The sequence below is a fragment of the Sebastes umbrosus genome, chromosome 7 (genome assembly GCF_015220745.1).
Source record: "Sebastes umbrosus isolate fSebUmb1 chromosome 7, fSebUmb1.pri, whole genome shotgun sequence".
NCBI classification, from domain to species: Eukaryota; Metazoa; Chordata; class Actinopteri; order Perciformes; family Sebastidae; genus Sebastes; species Sebastes umbrosus.
Genome location: NC_051275.1, coordinates 34,969,556 through 34,994,733, shown reverse-complemented (window position 1 = coordinate 34,994,733; position 25,178 = coordinate 34,969,556). Strand labels below are relative to the sequence as shown.

At 39.7% G+C, this 25,178-nt stretch overlaps 2 protein-coding genes and 1 long non-coding RNA gene across 5 annotated transcripts in view; 2 read left to right on the top strand and 1 right to left on the bottom strand.

The window, feature by feature from the left end:
• Positions 1-29: 29 nt before the first annotated feature.
• LOC119492021 lies at positions 30-19,083 on the bottom strand. The gene is made up of 4 exons (XR_005207700.1): positions 18,815-19,083; positions 16,521-16,622; positions 9,150-9,254; positions 30-178 (listed from the first exon to the last, which is right to left on the bottom strand). It is a non-coding gene; the product is annotated as an uncharacterized LOC119492021 (long non-coding RNA).
• LOC119492019 (P2Y purinoceptor 14-like) lies at positions 2,492-7,165 on the top strand. The gene is made up of 4 exons (XM_037776327.1): positions 2,492-2,640; positions 2,790-2,936; positions 3,004-3,263; positions 6,267-7,165. The coding sequence occupies exons 1-4, from the start codon at positions 2,623-2,625 to the stop codon at positions 6,970-6,972; spliced, it is 1,131 nt and encodes a 376-aa protein (XP_037632255.1). The 5' UTR covers positions 2,492-2,622; the 3' UTR covers positions 6,973-7,165.
• Positions 19,084-24,433: 5,350 nt separating the features above from the next.
• The window catches only part of plekhg2 (pleckstrin homology domain containing, family G (with RhoGef domain) member 2), a 98,777-nt gene continuing 98,032 nt past the window's right edge, over positions 24,434-25,178 (top strand). For 2 of the 3 annotated variants that reach the window (XM_037775031.1, XM_037775028.1), the window contains exon 1: positions 24,434-24,844. The gene's annotated coding sequence lies outside the window, so the exon portion shown is untranslated. The remainder of the gene's footprint in view (positions 24,845-25,178) is intronic. The other variant, XM_037775029.1, reaches the window with a different exon arrangement.

Below are 25,178 nucleotides of genomic sequence, written 5' to 3'. Positions count from 1 at the left end.
GAAGCGGTGATGTGGAAGTGAAAGTGGATGCAATCGCTGGGCATCGAACTCACGGGACCAGAGACGGCTGGTGAGTTCAATTCTCCTCCGGCGTTACCACGGCAACCGTCCACTTCTCAGTAAATTCAGCTGATCTGGTTTCTGTGGCTCTGAGGTCACATTACTCACTCTCTTCTCTCTGATTATAATAACTTTAATATTTATATACGTTTGAGACGGAGCACACAGCTCATCAAATAAAATCACACAGTAATATGCAGTGAGACAAAACAACAGTTTTTTGTATAGTAGATGTTAATATAAAAGTTATTTGTCATATGCACAATAATTTCATAGAAGCAGCCGTTGGCAATATTTTTTGTTCTCAGGCTGCTCTAATGCTGCTATAAAATAAATATAAAATCACACAAGTAAGAAGGGGAATTTAAAACATAAAATAGTGCAGCTGGTCAAATATAGGAATATAATATAATATGATATAATATAATTCAATATATTATAAAATATAATATAATATTGTGTAATTAAATATATTATAAAATATAATAGAATAAAATAAACTATAATAAAATACAATATAATATAATATCATATAATATAATATCATATAATATTATATAATATAATATATTTAAATATATTATAAAATATAGTAAAATAAAATATATATGATATAATATAATATAATAAAATATAATATAGTATAGTATAATATAATATAATAAAGTATAATATAATATAATAAACTATAATATAATACAATATGATATGATATAATAAAATAAAATATAGTATAATATGATACAATAAAAAAAATACAATATAATATAATTTAATAAAATATAATATAATATAATATAGTATAATATACACACTGCCCTCCAGTGGTCACAGTGTGTTACTATATATAAACCAGAGGTGTAACACTGACAGTGACCATCAGAGAGTGTTAATACATGATTATAAATGCTTTAATAAAAAAGCTGTGTGTGTGTCTGTGTGTGTGCGCGTGTGTGTGTGTGTGTGTATGTGTGTGTCTGTGTGTGTGTGTGTGTGTGTGTGTGTGTGTGTGTGCGCGTGTGTTTGTGTGTGTCTGTGTGTGTGTGTGTGTGTGCGTGTGTGTGTATGTGTGAGTGTGCGTGAGTGTGTGTGTGTGTGTGTGTGTGTGTGTGTGTGTGTGTCTGCGTGTGTGTGCGTGTGTGCGTGTGTGTGTGTGTGTGTGTGTGTGTGTCTGTGTGTGTGTGTGTGTGCGTGTGTGTGTGCGTGTGTGTGTGTGCATGCATGTGTGTGTGTTAATGACATGTAAACGAGTGGTGGTAACACACACACACACACACACACACACTACCTATATGCTGAACATCAGAACCACATCAGTCTTCCTCCCTCTCGCTAACCAGAAGGAAGTCAGATTGTTCAGAGAGTCACACAGACAGGTGAGTACTGCAGGTAACTCTGTTCTCTGTACTTCTACTGCAGTAATAGTACACCTTTGTTATATGTATGAGCTGTAATACTGTAAACTACAGTCACAAATATGAGTTATTATAGACGGAAAATGTGTATTTATTAGTGTTGGTTAACGGAGTCTGTTTATCTGCTGTGGTTACAAACATTAACGTGGAAGAAGTACTTACATTAATATGTTAATACAACAATGTAAAAATACTCAAGTAAAGGTATTATCAGCCTCATGTAGTTAAAGTATCAGTAGTAAATGTAACCTGGTATTATCAGTCTCATGTAAATTATCAGCAGTAAAAGTACACAAGTATTCTTAGCTTCATGTAGTTAAAGTATCAGCAGTAAAAGTACACAAGTATTCTTACCTTCGCGTGGTTAAAGTATCAGCATTAAAAGTACACAAGTATTATCAGCTTCATGTAGTTAATAATTACTTCAGTAAAAGTACTAATACCACACTGTGAAAATACTCCACTACAAGTAATAGTCCTGAATTCAAAACACTACTGAAATGAAGTAGAAGTACAAAGTAGTAGTACTCAAGTAAAGTACCTCAAATGTGTTCTTAAGTACGTTCCTTCAGTAAATGCACTGTGAAAACACAACCGAGGCTATTAAATAAGCGTTATTAGTCACATCTATGGGGCTTATAGTTACTGATAACGCCTATTTAATAGCCTGATAACAATCTGGAAAACGTGACTGAGGCAGTCTTTGTGACAGTCTGTTCCTTACTGTTTTATCTGCTCAGTGTTGCAGATTTTCTTGAACATTTTTATTGTTCGTACACAAAAAACACAAACTTTCTACACTAAACTTTGTGTTTTGTTTTATTTTGTTGATTTCTTTTTTTTTTAAAGTTTAGACTTTTAATTGTTTTTATTTTCAGTCATTTCCTTTATTATTATTTTTTTTTAGATTTCTTCTTTTTATTATTTGTAATAATAAGAAATGTTTTTATTTATGTGTTTACTTGTTTGTAGCTCCATCACATTCTTATATCTGATTGTTATTTTTCTAAATAAACGACTGTGCAGATGTGGGTGGTTTTAGATTGAGAGCAGCTCCAGTTAGCAGCCTTCAGACCAGCTTTGGACCAGCTTGTGAATCTGGGTCGTGGTTAATCACGTGACTCTGGCGACCACGTGTCAGATTTAGATGTCCTGGCTACCTGAGGTGTGTTTTAGAATACGTGTTTTTGAGGTTTGTTCGGCTGCTGCTGCTGCTGTGGTGATCTGTCACTTCCCTCTCAGCACAAGCCAGTTCCTGAATGCAGATAAATGATGTTTGAACCATTATCCAACACATCATTCTTCTGGGTTCAGCTCTCTTCCAGAAACATGAGTGAACTCCCGTTCTCCAACCGGTCCTCAGTGCTCAACCTGACGAACGGCAGCAGTACGAGTCACTGCGATCACGTCGACAAGTCGGCCCACGTTTGCTTCCTGCTGGTCTACACTCTGATGTTTCTGGTGAGTCTCGTTCTCTAAAGAATGATTTTATTTGCACAGATCCTAAACGTTCCCGTCTCGTCTCCAGGTGGGTTTGCTCCTGAACGGCTTCACCCTGAAGGTTTACTTCTGTGGAGCTCAGCAGCCGGCGTCCAGCAGCGTGACCGTCTACATGAAGAACCTGGCGGCCGCTGACTTCCTGATCAGCCTCTGTCTACCGCTCCGAATCGCCAACTACGCCAGCAGCTCCGTCGCCGTCCGCCGCCTCTACTGCAACTTTGGCGCCTCCGCCTTCTATCTGAACATGTACGCAAGCATCCTGTTCATGGGTTTCATCGCCGCTAACAGGTAGGACTGGGCTGGACGGCAGCGTGGCGTTGAGGGGAAGGTAGAGCAGCTGGTTATCGGCTGGTTTCAGGTTCGGAGACGTTCGTTGTGACGTTGTCGCAGTTTCAGCGATCCCGCAACGAGCCCCAAAAAATGTTAAAAGGAAAAGCTCAACTCTTTCTTGGGTAAAAATATATATAATAACCATCATTTATAAATGGTAAATTAATAGCTAATTAAACATATTACACGGCTTTGTTGAATACTCGATTCTGATTGGTCAATCATGGCTTGGTCTGTTATTTCTTTATAGCAGACCGTTGCTACGTATAACAGGCCGTTGCTACGTATAACAGACCTATGTATAACAGACCGTTGCTAAGTATAACAGACCGTTGCTATGTATAACACACTGTTACTACGTATAACAGACCGTTGCTACGTATAACAGACCCTTGCTATGTATAACAGACCGTTGCTCCGTTGCTATGTATAACAGACCATTGCTATGTATAACAGACCGTTGTAACGTATAACAGACCGTTGTTACGTATAACAGACCGTTGCTACGTATAACAGACCGTTGCTACGTATAGCAGACCGTTGCTACATATAACAGACCATTGCTCCGTTGCTATGTATAACAGACCGTTGCTATGTACAGCTAGCGGGTCATTGTTGTGAAATAAACAGCGTCGCCCTGTCTGGGTTTATTTCCCAATAACGACCGGCTCGCTGTACATTATCCTTTACTTAGTTAATAGTTATTTCACTGTTAACAAACAATGAAATGATAATTAATAATGTTTAACTCATTATTAGTAACGCTATAAATGTTAATTAATAATCAATTTACCATTTATAAATGAAGGTTATTATAAAGTGTAACCCTTTCTTGCTGAGAGTATAACTGTCAGATTAATATCACAATCTGTACACTAAATATGAAGCTACAGCCAGCAGCTGGTTAACTTAGCTTAGCATAAAGACTAGAAAGGCTGGCTGGTTGGTTATCAAGAAGAAAATCAGCTTTTTTCTTTGCACATTGAAGATTTTTTTGCTTCCTCATTTTAACAATGAGAACTGAATTAACATTTCAGACAATAAAGCAGTGTAATCGGAAAACACTCACAACCTGCAGCAACTACAGAGTTAAAGCTTTGAGTTAATGACAGTGACGAGTTTAATAGCTCAGACTTTCCGTTCTGTTATGAAGATGTGAAACAAGATAAGAACTCTGACTATAAATATGTTACCTCAGAAGCTACACTGGGCTGGTTTTCGTGTCGTTAGGCGGATGTGAGATTTATGCTTAAAAAGCATCAGGATGTGGTTCTGTAACACTGATAAAGCTGCCAGACAGTCAGTAGCTGTCAGAGTTTCTCAGAGAAGATAAACAATAATTAATGTTTGAGTTCAGAGGAACATGAGGACAGCTTATTTATTTTTTACCCTTAATTTAACCAGGCAAGTCAATTAACGACAAATTCTTATTTACAAAGTCTCTCGAGGGAGAGGGGTAGGGGGTAAAAAGAAATATTAAAAATTAAAAAGACAGCACTGGCATTCATTACAAACATTACATAAAGGAAATGCAGACAGGCACACATATCTAAAATTAAATTTCGACTAGTCAAAATGACGTTGTAGATATCTCTACCTGGAGTTACAGATAGTCAGAATGTAATTACAGATATCTAGAATTAGAGTTGTTACGAGGTGAGAAGACGTTGCACTGCACTGCAGCCGTATGGGTTTATAAAGTGTGTCCGGAGACAATAAATCTACAAAACAATTTCTACTACAACTCTAGTGAACAAAGCTCTCGTTGGCCACAGACTCCTCGATGATGAGTTCTTCTTCTATTTCATGTCATATTCTAATTATCTGATCCACAGCGGTCTCTGAACCACTCGTCTCACAGCCGGCTGCACGCAGAGACCGACGTTACGTGTCCAGCTCGGAGGACTAAAGGCTCGTTGTGATTAAAATGAGGTTGTGTAGCTCGTTGTCTACCTCACTACGGTTAGAAAGAGACTATCCAAGTTAGCAAAAGCTCCTGCTGACTCTGATCAGATGCTTTGTTGGACCAGTGGGAAGCCTTGATGAGCAACGTCATGAAAACAACTCTGACTAGTCATAACGAGGTTTCAGATATCTGTAATTAGAGATGCACCGATACCCCTTTCTTTCAGACCGAGTACTAGTATTTACATTTGGGTACTCTGCTGATACCGAGTACCGATACGAGTACTTCTCTGTGCCAAAAGACCCTCGTTAACAGCCAGCTGGAGGGTGTGAGCGACACACGGCAAGCTGGGGAGTCCCGCATACGAGGCGGTGCGTCGCGACCGGCTCTAGGTCGGCTTGGAAAGGCTCGGGGCGAAGGTGGCTCGCGGCCGCAGCTTTACAGCGCTCCCCGTCCGGACCTCGCCACACCGTGGGAGGGCCCCCTGCTCCCGGTGTGACTTTCAACCGGGGCAGACTGTCCTCAGTGCGAGTTGTTAGTATCGTCAGTCCCGGGAGTCATGTGAGTCGTTAGTATCGTCAGTCCTGGGAGTCACGTGAGTCGTTAGTATCGTCAGTCCTGGGAGTCATGTGAGTCGTTAGTATCGTCAGTCCTGGGAGTCACGTGAGTCGTTAGTATCATCAGTCCCGGGAGTCACGTGAGTCGTTAGTATCATCAGTCCCGGGAGTCATGTGAGTCGTTAGTATCGTCAGTCCTGGGAGTCACTTGAGTCGTTAGTATCGTCAGTCCTGGGAGTCATGTGAGTCGTTAGTATCGTCAGTCCTGGGAGTCACAACGTAACGTAACGAGCATATATTGACACGCTGTCCCCGGTCCGTCCAAAAGTAACATAAGTGGGGTACCTCCGTGTGTCGGTCTCTGATGCCGAAGGGCTCTGACCAAGCGGCGGTATTTGGCGAGTTGGGGGTGAGAATGTGTTGACCATAATCGTGGGTTTATGACAGCCACAGTGTTTATGATTCCTCTCCTGACGCCCGCCTCTCGTCTCTCTCCAGGTATCTGAAGATCGTCCATCCTATAGGAACTCACGTCTTGCAGACGGTGCGAGCCGCCTACATCATCTCCACGGCGACCTGGGTTTTCCTCTTGGCCACGATGAGCACCTACGTCACCCTGTCGCTCGTCACCCAGCAACCGTTATCCTCCGTCCCCGTCGACGTGAGCTGTGAGGTCCTGCACAGCCATCAGCTCAAAATGTTCTACAGGTTCATCCACGCCTGCTCCGCCGCCATCTTCCTGCTCGTCCTCGTCTCCCTGGTCTACTTCTACTACAGCACCTCCCGCAGGCTGGCGCTGGCACTGCAGAGGCAGCCGGCGTCCTCCGGCTCCAAGAAGCTCGCCAAGTCACGCAAGAACATGCTGGTGTTGGTTGGCGTCTTCTGCGTTTGCTTCGTCCCGTACCACCTGGTTCGCCTTCCCTACACGTTCCTGAAGGGGTGCTCGTTGAGCCAGGCGTTCTTCTACCTGAAGGAGCTGACCGTCATGGTGTCGGTTCTCAACGTCTGCCTGGACCCGCTCATCTATTTCATCTTCTGCAAGGCCTTCCGGGCCCAGCTGAGCCCGAGGAGGCTGTGCAGCACCAGGCAGGCCACAACGGGAGGAGCAAACGCTGAGAGGAGCAGCGACGGGCGGATGAGCACCATCAAAATCAACAGGAAGACATCACTCACCACGACGACAAAGCAGACCGGCGTCCTGTAGCCTAGAGCTAACAGACACCCAACCAGCTGATAGGTTGGATGTTTTACTTGTGCACTTTGGTGAAATTTTCAGATTGTAGCGGCTCAGTTTTAAAGCTAGTGAAGGTACTGGTATTATCTGAAACTATAAAACCTGATGAATCCATCGGTACCAACCATGTTATATTAGCTTGTCATGAAGGAGGTTAAATAACGCTGATATGTGAATGTGTGACAGTTTTTGTCCAAAATAATGTCTGATAAAATATCAGAAAAAGAGTCCAAAATGTTTTTCGAAAAAAATGTCCGAACAATGTCCAAAAAAAAGTCAGAAAAATGACAGAAAAAGTCAGAGAAACGTCAGAACAATGTCAGAAAAAAATTACAGAAAAATTACAGAAAATTGACAGAAAATTGTCAAAAATATGATAAAAAGTCAGAAAAATGTTTGAAAAAAAGGTCTGAAAAATATCCAAAGAAAGTCCCAAAAATGTCCGAAAAAGTCAGAGAAACGTCCAATAAAAAGTCTGAAAATTGTCAAAAAAAATGGAAGAAAAGTCTGGAAGATGTGCGAAAGAAAGGCAGAAGAAAAATCCGATACTGGTATGAAAACCTGATGAATCCATCAGTACCAACCATGTGATGCTTTGTTAGCTCCAAAGTCACACTTAAGGACCGAGGAATAACTGTCATGGTCATTTTCAGAGGGGTCCCTTGACCTCTGACCTACAGATGTGTGAATGTAAATGGGTTCTATGGGTACCCACGAGTCTCCCCTTTACAGACATGCCCACTTTATGATCATCACATGCAGTTTGGGTCAAGTCATAGTCAAGTCAGCACACTGACACACTGACAGCTGTTGTTGCCTGTTGGGCTGCAGTTTGACATGTTATGATTGGAGCATATTGTTTTATGCTAAATGCAGTACCTGTGAGGGTTTCTGATCAATATCTGTCATGATTTGTGATTAATTTGTGATTGTACTGTGCTGTATGTTAATATGTTGTTAATATGTTGTTAATGTTAATATGTGGAGTGTTGTTGGGCTTTACTGAAGCTTGTCCTGCTGATTCCTACAGTACTACCATGAAGGTATTCTGTCTCTGCACCTTATTTTAATACCGACTGCAGTCACAAAAACTGCAAATGTGTCGGTCACACTTTTTGCATTAGTTCCGTGTTTCAGGGTAATAATCTCTCGTCTGTATCGGCTGCACAATGAGGTCTTTGTAACTCCATTCAGCGGGTTTTGTTTACTGATGAACATCTTCAGACGTGTTCACACTCGATTTCCTGATACGGTTCGTCACCATGGAAACCGTCTGCTTATCGTTCTCGGAAATCTGAACGTCTGTCTGAGCTGCAACGTTTGTTTCCTGTACAATATATTAACAAGGTATATTTATCTATACTTCCTCTTATTATATATTTTAATTAAAAAATAATAATAATGTTTACAAAACAAGCAAGATGACGTGTCATATTTTACTGTAACAGAGTAGTTTTACAGTGTGGTATTAGTACTTTTACTGTAACAGAGTAGTTTTACAGTGTGGTATTAGTACTTTTACTGTAACAGAGTAGTTTTACAGTGTGGTATTAGTACTTTTACTGTAACAGAGTAGTTTAACAGTGTGGTATTAGTACTTTTACTGTAACAGAGTAGTTTTACAGTGTGGTATTAGTACTTTTACTGTAACAGAGTAGTTTTACAGTGTGGTATTAGTACTTTTACTGCAACAGAGTAGTTTTACAGTGTGGTATTAGTACTTTTACTGTAACAGAGTAGTTTTACAGTGTGGTATTAGTACTTTTACTGTAACAGAGTAGTTTTACAGTGTGGTATTAGTACTTTTACTGTAACAGAGTAGTTTTACAGTGTGGTATTAGTACTTTTACTGTAACAGAGTAGTTTTACAGTGTGGTATTAGTACTTTTACTGTAACAGAGTAGTTTTACAGTGTGGTATTAGTACTTTTACTGTAACAGAGTATTCCTACAGTGTGGTATTAGTACTTTTACTGTAACAGAGTAGTTTTACAGTGTGGTATTAGTACTTTAACAGTGTTTGTACATCAGTTGAATAGTATCTGCGTTGTGTTTTGAGGTGAAATGAGAGAGAGTTTCCTCCTGTTTGACTTCCTGTTGCAGTTTGAGAGTTGGAGGGTTTGTTTGTGAGCGACCAGCTCAGCTCACCGTCTGTCTCCTCCCGCTCTGTTACCACACTGAGCTCCTGCTGGACGTCCAGACAGACGAATCCAACGCACTTCCAACGTGTTCACAACCAAACTGATTAAAGTCCTGAAACAGAAGAAGAAGAAGTGATGAATAAACAGGAACTATAATGTTCTAAAGAATAATATTAACAGTCAACATGCTTCTGCTGTTTGTTCAGACTCCATTAATAGAAGTCAGTTTTATGGTTTTATTTCTGTATTTATGATCTGTGAGCGGGGCTAGGATGTTTTTTTATATAATATTTTTAAAAACTGGAGTAAAACAGACGTTCTGTGTATTTGGAATTATGATTATGATTATTACACATATATTGCTGTTTATTAATGTATGACTCAAATTCTTATAATAATAATAATCAGCTAAATAAATAAATAAATAAATAATAAAAACATAAATGAAATGGAGAAATATTAAATAAATATTAAATTAAAGAGTTCAGCGTGTCGTTGTGTGTTTGGACCAGCAGGCGGCAGCAGTGATACGAGCTGATCCAGATCAGGGTTCACTGAGTCCTCCATCAGTTCCCTCCGTAAGGTCTTTTTACAACAACATATATTTAAATAACTTTACTTATAAACTTTACAACAACATGTGAATCAGACGGCTTTAGATCAGGTCACTGACAAAAAATACAAATAATGTAACTACTAAACAACGTGAATGAAGGAAAAGGAGGATTATAATAATTAAAAAATATAATGATAATAATAATAAATTATTATTATAACAACTGAGGAAAAATATCTAAAATAACTGTTTTGCTGCAAAACGTTTTTATGTTTTATTTTTATTTTTTTACAGTGAAAAAGAAGAAAAACAATCGGTAAAATGATGATGATGATGTTATTTTATTGTCAGATCAAGTCAAAGGGAAAATCATGCATAAATAAATAAATAAATGCAAAAATAAATAAATAAAGAAAAAAAATGACTGGATGAATGAATGCATAAATAAATAAATAAATAAATAAATAAAAATTAAACTAATTAATAAAAATAAATACATGAATAAGTAAAAGAAAAATTAAAGAAGCACAAAAAACATCAGACTTTCACCAGGAGGCCTCCCTTTGTGTCCCGTATGAAACCAGAAGTCAACGTTGTTTATCTGCCTCGTAACGTTCGTACTTAAGTTACAGCACTTCTGGTGTTATTTTAACCCAAACTATGATCTTTTCCTAAACCTAACTAAGTAGTTTTATTTTGACTGAGTTGAAATGACTCATGAAAACGTGAAAACGTGAAAACGTGAAAATGTGAAAACGTGAAAACGTGAAAATGTGAAAACGTGAAAACGCATCCTCATGATGCGGGACGTCCGTGTAACGTCGTGGTATTAATATGTCTTCTCGTGAGACCGGGTAGTAAAGTCCTTCATCTTCTCCTCGTCGCTCAGATGATGTCAGTGATGGGATGACTGGTGTGTGTGTGTGTGTGTGTGTGTGTGTGTGTGTGTGTGTGTGTGTGTGTGTGTATGTGTGTGTTTCCATATCTGGGAGGTGAGCTAATATATCAGAGTCTTCAGGGTCTAATTTTAGAGTTGCAACACCAAGGACACACTGAGTGTACACACACACACACACACACACACACAGTCCAGATGTTTCCTACTGGACGGTCCAGAGAGACGCAGTCAGCCAGCTGGACCGAAGCTACGACAGCGAAGAACACCGTCAGGAACACTGTAGTCTGAGAGGTAACTAAAGCTGTCGGATAGAGGCAAAGACTTCAAATGTGTACTACAGTACAGTACTTGAGTAAATGTACTTAGTTACATTCCTCCGCTGGTGATGACTCCAGACATGTCTGACCTTTTAGTCCAACGAGTCACAAACCCGTCCTGTAGTTTGAGGATCTACTGTATGTATGTAGATGTCATTGTGTGAGGTCGTCCAACCTGATCTCATACTGACAAGTACACAGTAAAGTCCAAGTATACTCGGCTCATACACACTTTTCAATAGAGCCTGTTAGAGTGAGTTTGCAAACGTTTTTGTAAAGGATGCTGACCGGCCGGACGACGGCCGTGGCATCATAAAGACGGAGCTTATTTCCTCCTCGTTCTCAAAATATTATTATTATTCATTCCTTCTTTCTTGTCACTCTTTCCTCTCTCTCTCTTTTCTTTTCTTTCTGTCCTTTTTAAGACTGACTGGTCACCAAACTGCCACCAGACGATCCATTTATAGAGAGAGAGGAAGAGACGGAGGTCGCTGGGAGTCGTGAGAACAGCTCTAAAACACACAACACACACACACACACACACAACAACTGCTTTCACTTTCTGACTTGAGGTCACATCAACACACTGATACACATCATCTCTTCTCAGAGGAAGTACTCACATCATTTACTGCAGTACCATACTGTATGAATACTCTGTTACAGTAAAAGTCCCTTCAGTAGAAGTATGTCGGTATAATCAGTGAAATGCAGTTAAAGTATTAGACTGTTGTACTTGTATATATTCTATCAGTAGATTACTGATGTATTAATGTTAAAGATTTGACGGTTGTAGTTGGAGCTCATCTTGAACGCTGCTTTGGTTCTAAATATGACATCTGAATGAATAAACATGAGTAATAAACGTGTTTAATGAATCTATCGGTCCGGTTGTAGCTACATGATGAAGATCAACACAGAGATTCATGTTTAATAACCTTAATAGTTTTGTTTTTAGATCTTTGGTCCAGACTGAAATATCTGGAACAGAGAACCGGGAAATCTTTGACATTAAAATAATTCCAAATACACGACAGAAATAAATCCACCGGAGCTAAAGATAGAGAGAGAGAGAATGGAAAGACAGAGAGAGGTTCACAGTGAATCAGAGGTTGTTTTCTAATAAAAGCCTGATGAGAATTATTAAAGTGCTGAGATGGAAAATACTTGAGATCGTCGTGTGTTGAGTCGTTGTCTGACCTCTTTAACCGTCTGACTCAGACTGATGTCTGTTCTCTGATCTCTGATTCTACACGTCTGACCGTCCACGCTGATTCCACGGAGACGGTTGTATTAAGGCTGTTAAAGATAACGTGATAATAACACGTTAAAGCAGAGTCGTTTTAACGCCTCTAATTTCTTTAACGCATTAACGCAACTTGTGATTTTTCAGGTTGTAGCGGCTCAGTTTTAAAGCTGGACTGAAGATCCTGGTATCATAGTAAACTATAAACCTGATGAATCCATCGGTAACCATGGCAACCATGTCAGACTAGCTGGTAGTGAAGGAGGTTAAATAACGCTCCATCGCAGACTGAGCCGGCGTCGCTGTTTAAAGGTTGATGGTGTTTTAACCAGAGTTGATCTTTACAGCGTAGAATTATGACTCAGCCGAGCTGCTTTGTGATCATCCAAACATCGTAAACATCATAAACATCATAAACATCATAAACATCATAAACACACACACACAGATTGTGATTAGAAGCCACGGGACAAATGTTTTAACTCAGTCTGATCCTCTCAGCCAATCACCTCGCGGTTCACCTGGCTGCCACGGCGACGGCCCGGGCCCTGTCATTACTCTCAGTCTCGGCGGTAACCGTGGTAACCAGGTAGCTGCGTGGTTTTACGAGGTGATGAACTGGAGACACGTGGAGGCTCTTCAGCTGTAATCATGCTGTCTGATATCTAACATGATGACCACGTTCACACGCCGGCCATGTTGTTCTTACGTCACCAAATAAGCCAAAGATGTCTTTATGTTACTTTAAAGTTATCTGACACCTAGAACTAACAATCACTTCATCTTTTCTTTTTATTAGTATTTTTTAAGTTTGTTTTATTTATGTCATGATTTTTTCTTTCAAATCTTTTTTATTGGGTATTTTATAGACCAATCAATAGTCATCATAATAAATAAATAGAAAATAAATAAATAAATAAATAAAATGTAAATTTGACTAATCAAGAAAAGTAAGTCACTAGAAAACTAAAATTAAATAAGAGAGAAAACGCATATGAAATCAGATAATGAACTTAGCAAGAAAAACAAATTAAATAACTACAAAAAATAAATAAATACATAAAAAAATAATTTTATAAAAACATTTTATTCACGTTATGCTTTTTTAATGATTTATTCTAGTTAGCCTAAAACAAATTAAATATTAATTTATTGTTTACTATGAGCGTTTTTTCAGCCGAGATGTTTTGCTTGCGTCTGGTTGCTGTGATACTAAATAAAACTACATGTTTGTAAAGTGAAAATGAAACAATAAAGAAACTCCGGTGGTGTAAATAGTGACTGACTAACGGGGTACCTGAGAGCAGGTGAGCAGGAGGTGAGAACTAATTAGGGACGGACAGGAAGTAAAACCAAACAGAAGAGGAGAGTGACTATCAAAATAAAACAGGAAACAAACTACAACCAAAACCCAGGACCACGACACATCTGTAATTAAATAAAAATGATCTCCAATAAAACCCTTAAAATAACATTTCACAACATTTAAAGTTGAATTTTGATATTTTTTCACAATGTTTTTGGTTCATTTTTGACATTTTCAAACAATTTATTCTGGTGATTGTTTATGTCGTTATGTCATTATGTGGATCGCCTTCAGTTCCCCACTCAGCAGGAACAATGACTGGGTGTGTGTTGAATCATTGTGGTTATAGATGAGTGACTCTGCTGCAGGTCAGACTGACTGAATGTGGGTGTGTTAGTCTGTGTGTGATGACGTGATGCTGTGTGTGTGTGTGTGTGTGTTTGTGTGTGTGTGTGTTGCCCTCAGGCTGAAACAGTAGACATGAATAAAGACATCATGAACACACAGGATGATCAATAACAGTCTGCTGGACTTTCTCACACACACACACACACACACACACACACACACACACACACACACACAGTTAACATGTTATATGAGCGTTTCCAGGAAGGTGAGGTCATGCTGACATGTCTGAGAGGAATGTTAGCTCACACACATCATGTGTGTCCATCTGTTATTGATCTATTATCACCAATCAGTTATTATGGGATTATCTCAGATTGGCAGTCGTTAGCTGTGTTTCTATTCACATGTTTTTATTCTCACTTTGAAGTATCACATTTTCATTATTGTGAAATAAACCCCTACAGGGCGATGCAGGAGGGTTCTTGCGTCGCCCTGAGGGGGTTTATTTCACAACAATGACCAGCTTGCTGTACATTATCCCGCTTATTACACGGCTACTTACTGAAGAAATCAATAATGATGCAAAAAATGGTCCTCCAGAGTCCGACATCAGAGCCATAGCAACGGTCTGTTATACATAGCAACGGTCTGCTATATGTAGCAACGGTCTATTATACGTAGCAACGGTCTGTTATACATAGCAACGGTCTGCTATACGTAGCAACGGTCTGTTATACATAGCAATGGTCTGCTATACGTAGCAACGGTCTGTTATATGTAGCAACGGTATGTTATACGTAGCAACGTTCTGTTATACATAGCAACGGTCTGCTATACGTAGCAACGGTCTGTTATACATAGCAACGGTCTGCTATACGTAGCAACGGTCTGTTATACGTAGCAACGTTCTGTTATACATAGCAACGGTCTGCTATACGTAGCAACGGTCTGCTATACATAGCAACGGCCTGCTATATGTAGCAACGGTCTGTTACACGTAGCAACGGTCTGTTATACATAGCAACGGTCTGCTATACATAGCAACGGTCTGTTATACGTAGCAACGGTCTGTTATACGTAGCAACGGTCTGTTATACGTAGCAACGGTTTGTTATACGTATCAGCGGTCTGCTATACGTAGCAACGGTCTGTTATACGTAGCAACGGTCTGCTATACATAGCAACGGTCTGTTATACCTAGCAACGGTCTGTTATACATAGCAACGGTCTGTTATACGTAGCAACGGTCTGCTTTACATAGCAACGGTCTGTTATACGTAGCAACAGTCTGTTATACGTAGCAACGGTCTGTTATACGTAGCAACGGTCTGTTATACGTAGCAACGGTTTGTTATACGTATCAGCGGTCTGCTATACGTAGCAACGGTCTGTTATACGTAGCAACGGTCTGCTATACATAGCAACGGTCTGTTATACCTAGCAACGGTCTGTTATACATAGCAACGGTCTGTTATACGTAGCAACGGTCTGCTTTACATAGCAACGGTCTGTTATACGTAGCAACAGTCTGTTATACGTAGCAACGGTCTCCTATTCATAGCAACGGTCTGTTATAAAGAAATAACAGACCGTAGAACGCCGTGATCGACCAATCAGAATTGAGTATTTAACAAACCGTGTAAATTTCCCCGCTGTGGGACTAATAAAGGATCATCTCATCTTCTCTTAACATGATTCAAACTGAAATGTGTTTCTGTTAATCACTATGAAACATGGATAAAGTATTTAGGTTGAAACGTTGTAGAATATAAATAGTTCCAATAAAATCTAAGAGTAAAAATAGTAGTAAGCACGATGTTTAATCAGTGTTAAGATTAAGAGGCGGTCCTTGGAAAATGTTCTCACCTATAAGAGATCCCAAAAAGTCTGAGAACCGCCGACCTCTAGCGCCGACCTCTAGCGGAGTTTATTCGCTCCAAACCATTTGATGGAAATTCAACTAATTCACGTTTCTTTACAAAAGCCTGATGTGCGAGACCTCCTTTAGGCTATATGTGTACGTCTGCATGCATTCCTCCTGAGGATGATGTCACCACCATCCATGATGAGTCACATCTCTCTTACAGTAAACCACATGACCGTATACTCACAGGAGGTCGTCCACATGTGTGTTAATACTCCATCTAGTATGTGTGTTCAGTCAGGCTGGTCTCATACACCGTTCAGAGCTACACCTACGACAACTAATGCACTGTAATCGTGAACCAGGAAATATAAAAAGCAGTGAACGCCGTGTAGGGAGGAGGTCGGGTCCAAAACCACTCTGGGTGCTCTCCGTGTAAACTATATATATATATGACATCACAAGATTGAGTTTTAGCGCTCCAGATTTTGGATTTGGGAGAGAGTTGTTCATGTTTTTCAATCTTTTCAGACCGTCTTAGACCACAGGAAGGACATGAATTTTGAGAATGAGCGTAGTTCCCCTTTAACCGAGTAGTTTTGCTGTCTAAACCTAACCAATCATTTCACAACGTTAACCACGTGGCATCGCACGTTTCCACATATTTGGTTTGCAGAAACGTACAATGCCAACATTTTTTTCTGGTGACTGGGTTGCAGAGAGTAGCTTTGTGTTACACCTCTAATGTGTTATATATTGTTCTGTTGACCCTGATGAACAGTAAAGATAAAGCTCTTCTTACTGTAATCAGACGAGTGCTGGTGGAGTTTTGACACTTACAGGAAGCTGACAGCCACACAGGTCAGGGTCACTTCCTGTCGTCTTCCTGGTCATCGACACGTCAGAGTGAAGGTCAGAGGTCAGGGGTGGACGCCCTCCGTGCTGCGGAAAAAGACAGACGAGATGGAGGAAGAAGAGAGACACAACAGATGGAGGAGAGAGACGGAAGAGTTGGGTCAGAAGAGTTCAGACACTGATACACTTATTCTACGTCACTAACTCTCACCGTAGCATTTATACATGGATGCATTTACATTGAAGTCAGTACAGGAAACACGACGTACAAATGACACGCGGAAATCAAGAAAGGCATACTTATTGCACACTAAACGCCTTGAGCATTTATTGTGGCATTTGTACACCTTTTTGTGCACACATACATTATAAAAAGTGAGACAAACGTAGAGGCAGAGATAGGCTAGCAGTTTCCCCCCGTCTCCAGTGTTTATGCTAAGCTAGGCTAACGACATCCTGAGAAACAAGCTCCGAGGTCCTCAAACATCATAAACTAGTTTCTGTTACACCAGATCTGAACACACCCAGATTATTGGTGTGGTGTCGAGGTCCAGAGACCACAAGCAACATCTGGGTCACACACACACACACACACACACACACACATACACACACACACACACATACACACACACACACACATACACACTCTGCAGGTCTGTAATCAGCAGCAGGGTTGGTGGTGAGCTTCTCGTCTCTTCTGCTAATTAAAGACCATAAAACGATCCGAGCAGAATTCAGATTTAATGAACTAAATCGGCTGCTTCAACTACGAGAATGAGATGTTAAAAACCATCGAAGGGCCTGTTCATCCAACATCTGTACAGAGAAAACATCCAACATCTGCAGAGAGAAAACATCCAACATCTGCAGAGAGAAAACATCCAACATCTGTACAGAGAAAACATCCAACATCTGCAGAGAGAAAACATCCAACATCTGTACAGAGAAAACATCCAACATCTGTACAGAGAAAACATCCAACATCTGCAGAGAGAAAACATCCAACATCTGCAGAGAGAAAACATCCAACATATGTACAGAGAAAACATCCAACATCTGCAGAGAGAAAACATCCAACATCTGCAGACAGCGACAGGTGAGCTGTGATGTGCAGGTTGTCATGGAAACGAGAGAGAGAGCCCATATTTCTTAATGCCGGGTCCAGACTACACAAGAATCAAACTGATTTTGGGTCTGATTCCTCCCGACGATCGTCAATAAAGTCCTGATTGTTTCATGGTTCTACAGATGATTTCTCCAGATGTTCCTGTGGTGTGAGGTATGTTATGTTATATGTTATATTTTTCAGACTTTTTTTTACTTTTTCAGAGTTTTTTTCAGAATATTTTGTTTTTGTTTTTACCTCTTTCCGACTTTTTTTTATATTTTTCGGACTTTTTAAAACATTAGACATTTTTAGACTTTTTTTTTTTTTTTTTTTTTACATTTTTCAGACTTTTTTTTAACATTTTCAGACTTTTTTTTTTTTCAGATTATTTAATTTTTTTGTACATTTTTCAGATATGTGTTTTGACATTTTTCAGATCTTTTTTTATTTTGCATTTTTCTGCCTTTTTTATATTTTTCTGACATTTTTCTGCCTTTTTTATTTTTTTACATTTTTCAGACTTTTTAAAACACTAAACATATTTCAGACTTTTTTTTTTACATTTTCAGACTTTTTTTCAGACTTTATTTTGTTTTTATATTTTTCAGACTTTTTTTATATGTTTCGGGCATTTTACAGTTTTTTTTTTACATTTTTCTGACATTTTTCTGACTTTCTTTTTTTTTTTTACATTTTTCTGACTTTTTAAAACATTAGACATTTTTTAGACTCTTTTTTTTTTTTACATTTTTCAGACTTTTTTTTTTTTTTTACATTTTCAGACTTTCTTTTATATTTTTCGGACATTTTTCGGACTTTTTTTTTTTACATTTTTCAGATTTCTTTTATATTTTTCGGACATTTTTCAGACTTTTAAAAACATTAGAAATTTTGTTATTTATTTATTTTTTAATTTTTTTAATTTTTCAGCCTACTTTTTTTACATTTTCAGACTCTTTTTTGTTTTTACATTTTTCGGACTTTTAATTTATTTATTTATTTATTTTTTACATTTTTTTCAGACTTTTTATTGACATTGTTCATTTCTGGCATTATGTATGTTTGCTTTTAGTTTTATTTGCTCTCTTTATATTTGCTCTCCTACTTTATACTGAAACTGCTGCATATCAGTTCCCCTCAGGATACATAAAGTTGTATTTTATCTTACCTCAGATTCTCTCAGTGTCCGTCCTTCTCTGCTGCTTGAAATATTTCACCATAAACAGTCAATATTTCCTGAATGATGGTCAATCACACCACGTTTTCTCCAACCAGCTGGACATCAGAGAGACTCACGATGTTATGTGTCAAAGTTCAGTCAGATTGAACTCACGTTATGTCTAAAAGTCTAAAATGTGTCTCGTCCGGTTCCTCATAGAAATTAATGTGAAGCAGATTTCAGTGTGACTGCAGCGTCAGAGGAGCTGATGATGATGATGAAGATCACCTGATTTCACTTTTACTGATTAAACCGACTGTTTGCACGTCACAAGAAAAACTTGACCACAGTGAGAGTGAAAAAATAAATAAAACAATAAATTTAAAAAAACTTATTAAAAAATAATTTTAAAATGAATGAAAATTAATACCTATATTCATAAAAGGGAAAATTAAACAAAACAGTAAATAAGTAAAGGGTGAAATGCATTAGGTAAATCGTGCACAAATAATTAAATAAATAAAAAATTACAGTTACAAATAAATATAAAATAAATAACAAATAAATGCAAAGATAAAGATATAAATGCAAAATAAATAAATAAATACATACAGTTAAATATAAATATAAAATAAATACAACATAAATGCATAAAGAAATAAATACAGTTAAAAATTAATATAAAATAAATGCAAAATTTAAAAAAAAATATTAAAACAAATAATTTTCATATATTAATAAAAGGCTAAATTAAACAGAATAGTAAATAAATAGGGGAATTAATACAAAGATAAATAAATAAGCAAATTAAAACAGAAATATGAATTTATGTAAAATTTTATCAATTAGTTAATGGCTACATTTATTCTTAATATTATTTTTGCTACATTTAACGACATTTTTATTTATTTATCGAGTCATTTATTTTATTTTTTTATTTTGGCAGGTTCCCTCCTCCATACTTTACAGCAGAGTTTGTCTATTTACTGTAACTCAAGTCAACACGTCTGTCCAGCTTTTAAAAGACACCTGCAGCCGTTAACACTCTGTCTTCTTCCTGCTTTAAACACACACACACACACACACACACACACAAACACACACACACACACACACTCACGCACACACTCACGCACACACTGTCTACCACATATTTACCACACACACACATTTTCCTCCAGCTGATGACCTCTGACCTCTAACTTCCCCCGATGTGTTTGTTGTCCTCTCACACTCTTCCATATAAACAGCAGCACATGCACACTGAGACCAGCGGAGGAGGAAGTACTCCGATCCTTTACTGCAGTAAAAGTACTAATACCACGCTGTGAGAATACTCCACTACAGTACGAGCGAAGTAGAAGTAGAAAGTAGCATAAAATAGACATACTCAAGTAAAGTACAAGTACCTCAAACGTGTACTTAAATATGTACTTCATTCCAGCAGGTCTGGAGGTTTTGGGAGGTTTTGGGCGCATCGTGCCGTCAGTTTCTCAGATATCCTGTAATGAGATGGCAGACGGAGCCAAGATGGCCGCCGCCGCCGCCGCCGCCGTGTCATTAGCAGTGGAAATGTGGTCTCTTATTAGAGATGGAATATCGAGAGGAGCTCCGGTGACTTCATGAGAAGCTGTCAGCTGATCCGGCTCACAGGAAGCAGCCAGAGACCGCGGTCCACTCTGAAGAAGAAGAAGAAGAAGAAGAAGAGGATGATGAAGAAGAAGAAGAAGAAGAAGAAGAAGAAGAGAAGACACTCTGCTTACATATTTAACATGTAGATCAGAGTTAAACTGTCTGTTTTTAGTTTTTAGTTTAAGTAATAATACATTTTAAAAAAAATAGATAAATAAAAAAAAAATAGATAAATAGATAAATAGATAAATAAATAAATAAATAAATAAATAAATAAATAAATAAATAAATAAATAAATAAATTTAAAAATTAATTTAAATAAATAAATAAATTTAAAAATTAATTAAAATAAATACATAAATTAATTAACAGGAAAATAAAACAGTAGAGTGAATAAATACGGGAATTAATACAAAGATAAGACAGATATGAAGATATGTAAAGGGAAATTTGTGCAGAAATAAATAAATACATACATACATACATACATAAAATAAATAAATAAATTTCAAAATGAATATAGCATAAATAAAAAAATAAGTGCAAAATCAAATAAATAAATAAAAAAAACTAATAAATAAAAAATAAATGCAAAAACAAATAAATAAATTTCAAAATTAATGAAAATAAATACATACATTAATAAAAGGGAAAATTAATCAGAAGAGTAAATAAATAGGGGAATTAATACAAAGATAAATGAATAAAGAAGCAGATTAAAACAGAAATATCAATTAATTAATGGATAGATTTATTTTTAGTATTATTTTTGCTGCATTTAAAGGGACTGTTTGTAACTTCTTACACGTATAAATCATTGCTGGTCGGTGTTCCATGCGCGCTCGCGTGTGGCTTCGCTGTTCAGACTCCAACACAAACTACAGTGACGCACCAAAACCTCTTGGTTGTATCTAGTGAAGCTGTTAAACAGTGTTGGCCGCGGTCGGAGGACGCGGAGGAGACCGTAGCTTTGGTCTCCAGGACCGGAGTCTCTGCTCCTCTGCTCCTCTGCTCCTCTGCCTGCCTTCACTCACACACCGCACTCCTTCTCTCTCTCTCTCTCCACCTCTCACGTGCATGCTGCTCACTCCACACTGCAGAAGAGTTAGTTTAGCTCTGAGAATATCTAGTGAATGTTCAGTGGACGTTTGTGCAGAAATAACTGCTGCAGCTCCTCCAGACCAACAGAGGTTTCCCGTGTCTTGTGAAGTGACGGGGCTCCGCAGAGAGAAACGTTATCGTCTCCAACCAAAACTCCGGCGTCTCCCCCGTTCCCTCCGGCCGCGGTCGGGAGGCTGAGGCAGGAAAAGCCAACACTAGGATCAGCATTGATTCATGGAGAGACCTTGGTCTGGTCAGCTAACATTACTGCCAAGCAGCTGAAATATAGAGTGATATTGTGCTTTTAGCTGACGTGTGTCTCCTCACTGTGTTGAGCGATGCTCCTTCATGTCTATGTAGAGCGAGCACAAGCGCCAGCAACAGGACGCTGACTTTAGTTGACTTAACGGACACAGGTGAAGCTGTTAACAACACATTATGATTCTTATTAACAGTCCCTTTAATTACATATTTATTTATTTATTTTTGATAGATATTACTATGAAACTTACCCAGTTGATTACTTACATTAAAACAATTATTTAGATATTTAGTTGATTAAGAACATTTCATCATCATGTTCATAAAGAAAACATAATCTGGTCGGGTTCATGAGTCCTTTCAAATGTGTTTGCTGTTGCAAGAAGAAAAACTGATGTCATACGAGCCAATTGTATGGAAATTCACACACACACACACGCACAATAACACACACACACACACACACACACACACACACAGTAATTGTCGGGAGGAAAGTGACTTGAGGAATGTCTGAGTTTGGAATAACAGAGTCAGGAACTCTGCCAGCTCACCACCACTGTTTACCCTCCGTGTGTGTGTGTGTGCGTGTGTGTGTGTGTGTGTGTTGCTTACATCTGCTTCTGTTTGTGTATGCATTCCATCAGTGCGTGCGTGCGTGTGTGTGTGTGTGTGTGTGTGTGTGTGTGTTTACCTCGGCTTGTGTTTGTCCAGTATAAAGCTCTGACTGGTCCAGACTGGTAAACTGGTTGCTTAGAAGGAACAGATGTGGTCAAGAATGTGTCTGCATGTGTGTGTGTGTGTGTGCGTGTGTGTGTGTGTGTGTGTGTGTGTGTGTGTGTGTGTGTGTGCGTGTGCGTGTGCGTGTGAGTGTGTGTGTGCGTGTGTGTGGAGGTGTGAAGATGGATTTAGAGTCAAACTGTATGGAGGACAGAACCTACCAAAATCAAAAATAAATAAATAAATAAATATTTCTTTAAATGCAGCAAAAATAATATAAAAAATAAATGTAGCCATTAAATAATTGATAAAATGTGTTAATTTGCTTCTTTATTTACTCTTCTGTTTCATTGTATTCATTTATGTATGCATGATGATGACACGTTGTCATCATCATGCCATCATCACCCTATCACTCCATCCCTCCATCACTCCATCCCTCCATCCCTCCATCCCTCCATCCCTCTATCTCTCCATCCCTCCATCCCTCTATCCCTCCATCCCTCCATCCCTCTATCACTCTAACAGCTGACTGAAGACTTTAAAACTCTCAGAGTCAATCTGGTTCTTAGAAAGAAACAGCTGGACGGTTATCAGAAGTTTCTTTCTCTTGGATCTCCTCCTCCTCCTCTTCCTCCTCCTCCTCCTCTTCCTCCTCTTCCCTCTTCCTCTTCCTCCTCTTCCTCCTCCTCTTCCTCCTCTTCCCTCTTCCTCCTCCTCCTCCTCTACTTCCTCCTCCTCCTCTACTTCCTCCTTCTTTTCCTCCTCTTCCCTCTTCCTCCTCCTCCTCCTCCTCCTCTTCCTCCTTCTCTTCTGCCTCCTCCTCCTCTCCCTCTTCCTCATCTCCCTCCTCCTCGTCCTCCTCCCTCTCCTCCTCTTCTTCCTCTCCCTCCTCCTCCTCCTCTTCCTCCTCTCCCTCCTCCTCCTCCTCGTCTTCCTCTTCCTCCTCCTCCTCCTCTTCCTCCTTCTCTTCTGCCTCCTCCTCCTCTCCCTCTTCCTCATCTCCCTCCTCCTCTTCCTCCTCCTCCTCCTCTTCCTCCTCCCTCTCCTCCTCTTCTTCCTCTCCCTCCTCCTCCTCCTCTTCCTCCTCTCCCTCCTCCTCCTCTTCGTCTTCCTCTTCCTCCTCATCCTCCTCATCCTCCTCCTCCTCTTCCTCCTCCTCCTCCTCTTCCTCCTCTTCCCTCTTCCTCTTCCTCCTCTTCCCTCTTCCTCCTCCTCCTCCTCTACTTCCTCCTCCTCCTCTACTTCCTCCTTCTTTTCCTCCTCTTCCCTCTTCCTCCTCCTCCTCCTCCTCCTTCTCCTCTTCCTCCTCCCTCTTCCTCATCTCCCTCCTCCTCTTCCTCCTCCTCCTCTTCCTCCTCCCTCTTCTCCTCTTCTTCCTCTCCCTCCTCCTCCTCCTCTTCCTCCTCTCCCTCCTCCTCCTCCTCCTCCTCCTCCTCTTCGTCTTCCTCTTCCTCCTCATCCTCCTCCTCCTCTTCCTCCTGTTCTTCTTCCTCCTCCTCCCTCTTCCTCCTCCTCCTCCTCCTCCTGTTCTTCTTCCTCCTCCTCTCCCTCTTCCTCCTGTTCTTCTTCCTCCTCCTCCCTCCTCCTCCTCTTCCTCTTCTTCCTCTTCCTCTCCTCTCCTCTCCTCCTCCTCCTCCTCCTCCTCCTCCTCCTCTTCCTCCCCTCCTCTTCCTCTTCCTCCTCCCTCTCCTCTCCTCTCCTCCTCCTCCTCCTCCTCCTCTTCCTCTTCCTCCTCATCCTCCTCCTCCTCTTCCTCCTGTTCTTCTTCCTCCTCCTCCTCCTCTTCCTCCTCCTCCTCCTCCTCCTCCCTCTCCTCTCCTCTCCTCCTCCTCCCTCCTCCTCCTCCTACTCCTCCTCTCCTCTCCTCTCCTCCTCCCTCTCCCTCCTCCTCCTCCTCTCCTCTCCTCTCCTCTCCTCCTCCTCCTCCTCCTCCTCCTCCTCCCAGCAGCAGCAGCAGCAGCATTAGTCGTATCTCGACTCTCCGTCTCTCCGGATCTTCATCTCCTAACCAGCGGATCACATCTTCCAGTGGGACTCCGGACATGTTGGATGGATTTCTCTTCTTCTTCTTTTTCTTTTTTTTGTGCGTAAAACTTCTCCGAGTCGGTTCAGTGGAGCTCCGGGAGAGTTTGTGGAGATCCTGAGAGGAGAGGAAAGAGAGGAAAGTTGTTGAAAGCTCCGGGTGTGTTTGATTCTGATGACCGGATAAAGAGCAGGAGCACCGGAGGAACACCGACAGAGAGGAGAGAGGAGGAGGAGGAGGTCTGCAGAGACTCACCGGCTGCTGACTGTTCATGTCTCCGCTCCCCACCGGCACCGAGGTTCGCTCTTTACACTTTACACTCACTTTTTACCGGGAAATCCTCCGGTAGATGTTTGTTTTTATGATGCATGTGTACAAACAAACCTAAAAAATAAGACACAAAGTAGTGAGAAACATTAACAGCAACACAAAAAAACACAGAGAAATACAAATAAAAGCATCGATCAGCTGGTAACAAATGTGCAAAAAATGTGCATTAGAGACTGTAAATTATAATCTAAAAATGTGCAAAAAATGTGCATTAAAGACTAAATTATCGTCTAAAAAGTGATAAAAAGTTGTTTGTTGTGAAAGTGTGTGTTATCGGCTTCAGTTAAAGATACACTACACGT

What these genes read in the sequence shown, in the direction of transcription:
- LOC119492019 (XM_037776327.1), top strand. An exon ending in TCTACACTCTGATGTTTCTG is followed by an intron (nt 2,937 to 3,003) that starts GTGAGTCTCGTT and finishes TCTCGTCTCCAG; the next exon opens with GTGGGTTTGCTCCTGAACGG. An exon ending in GGTTTCATCGCCGCTAACAG is followed by an intron (nt 3,264 to 6,266) that starts GTAGGACTGGGC and finishes GTCTCTCTCCAG; the next exon opens with GTATCTGAAGATCGTCCATC.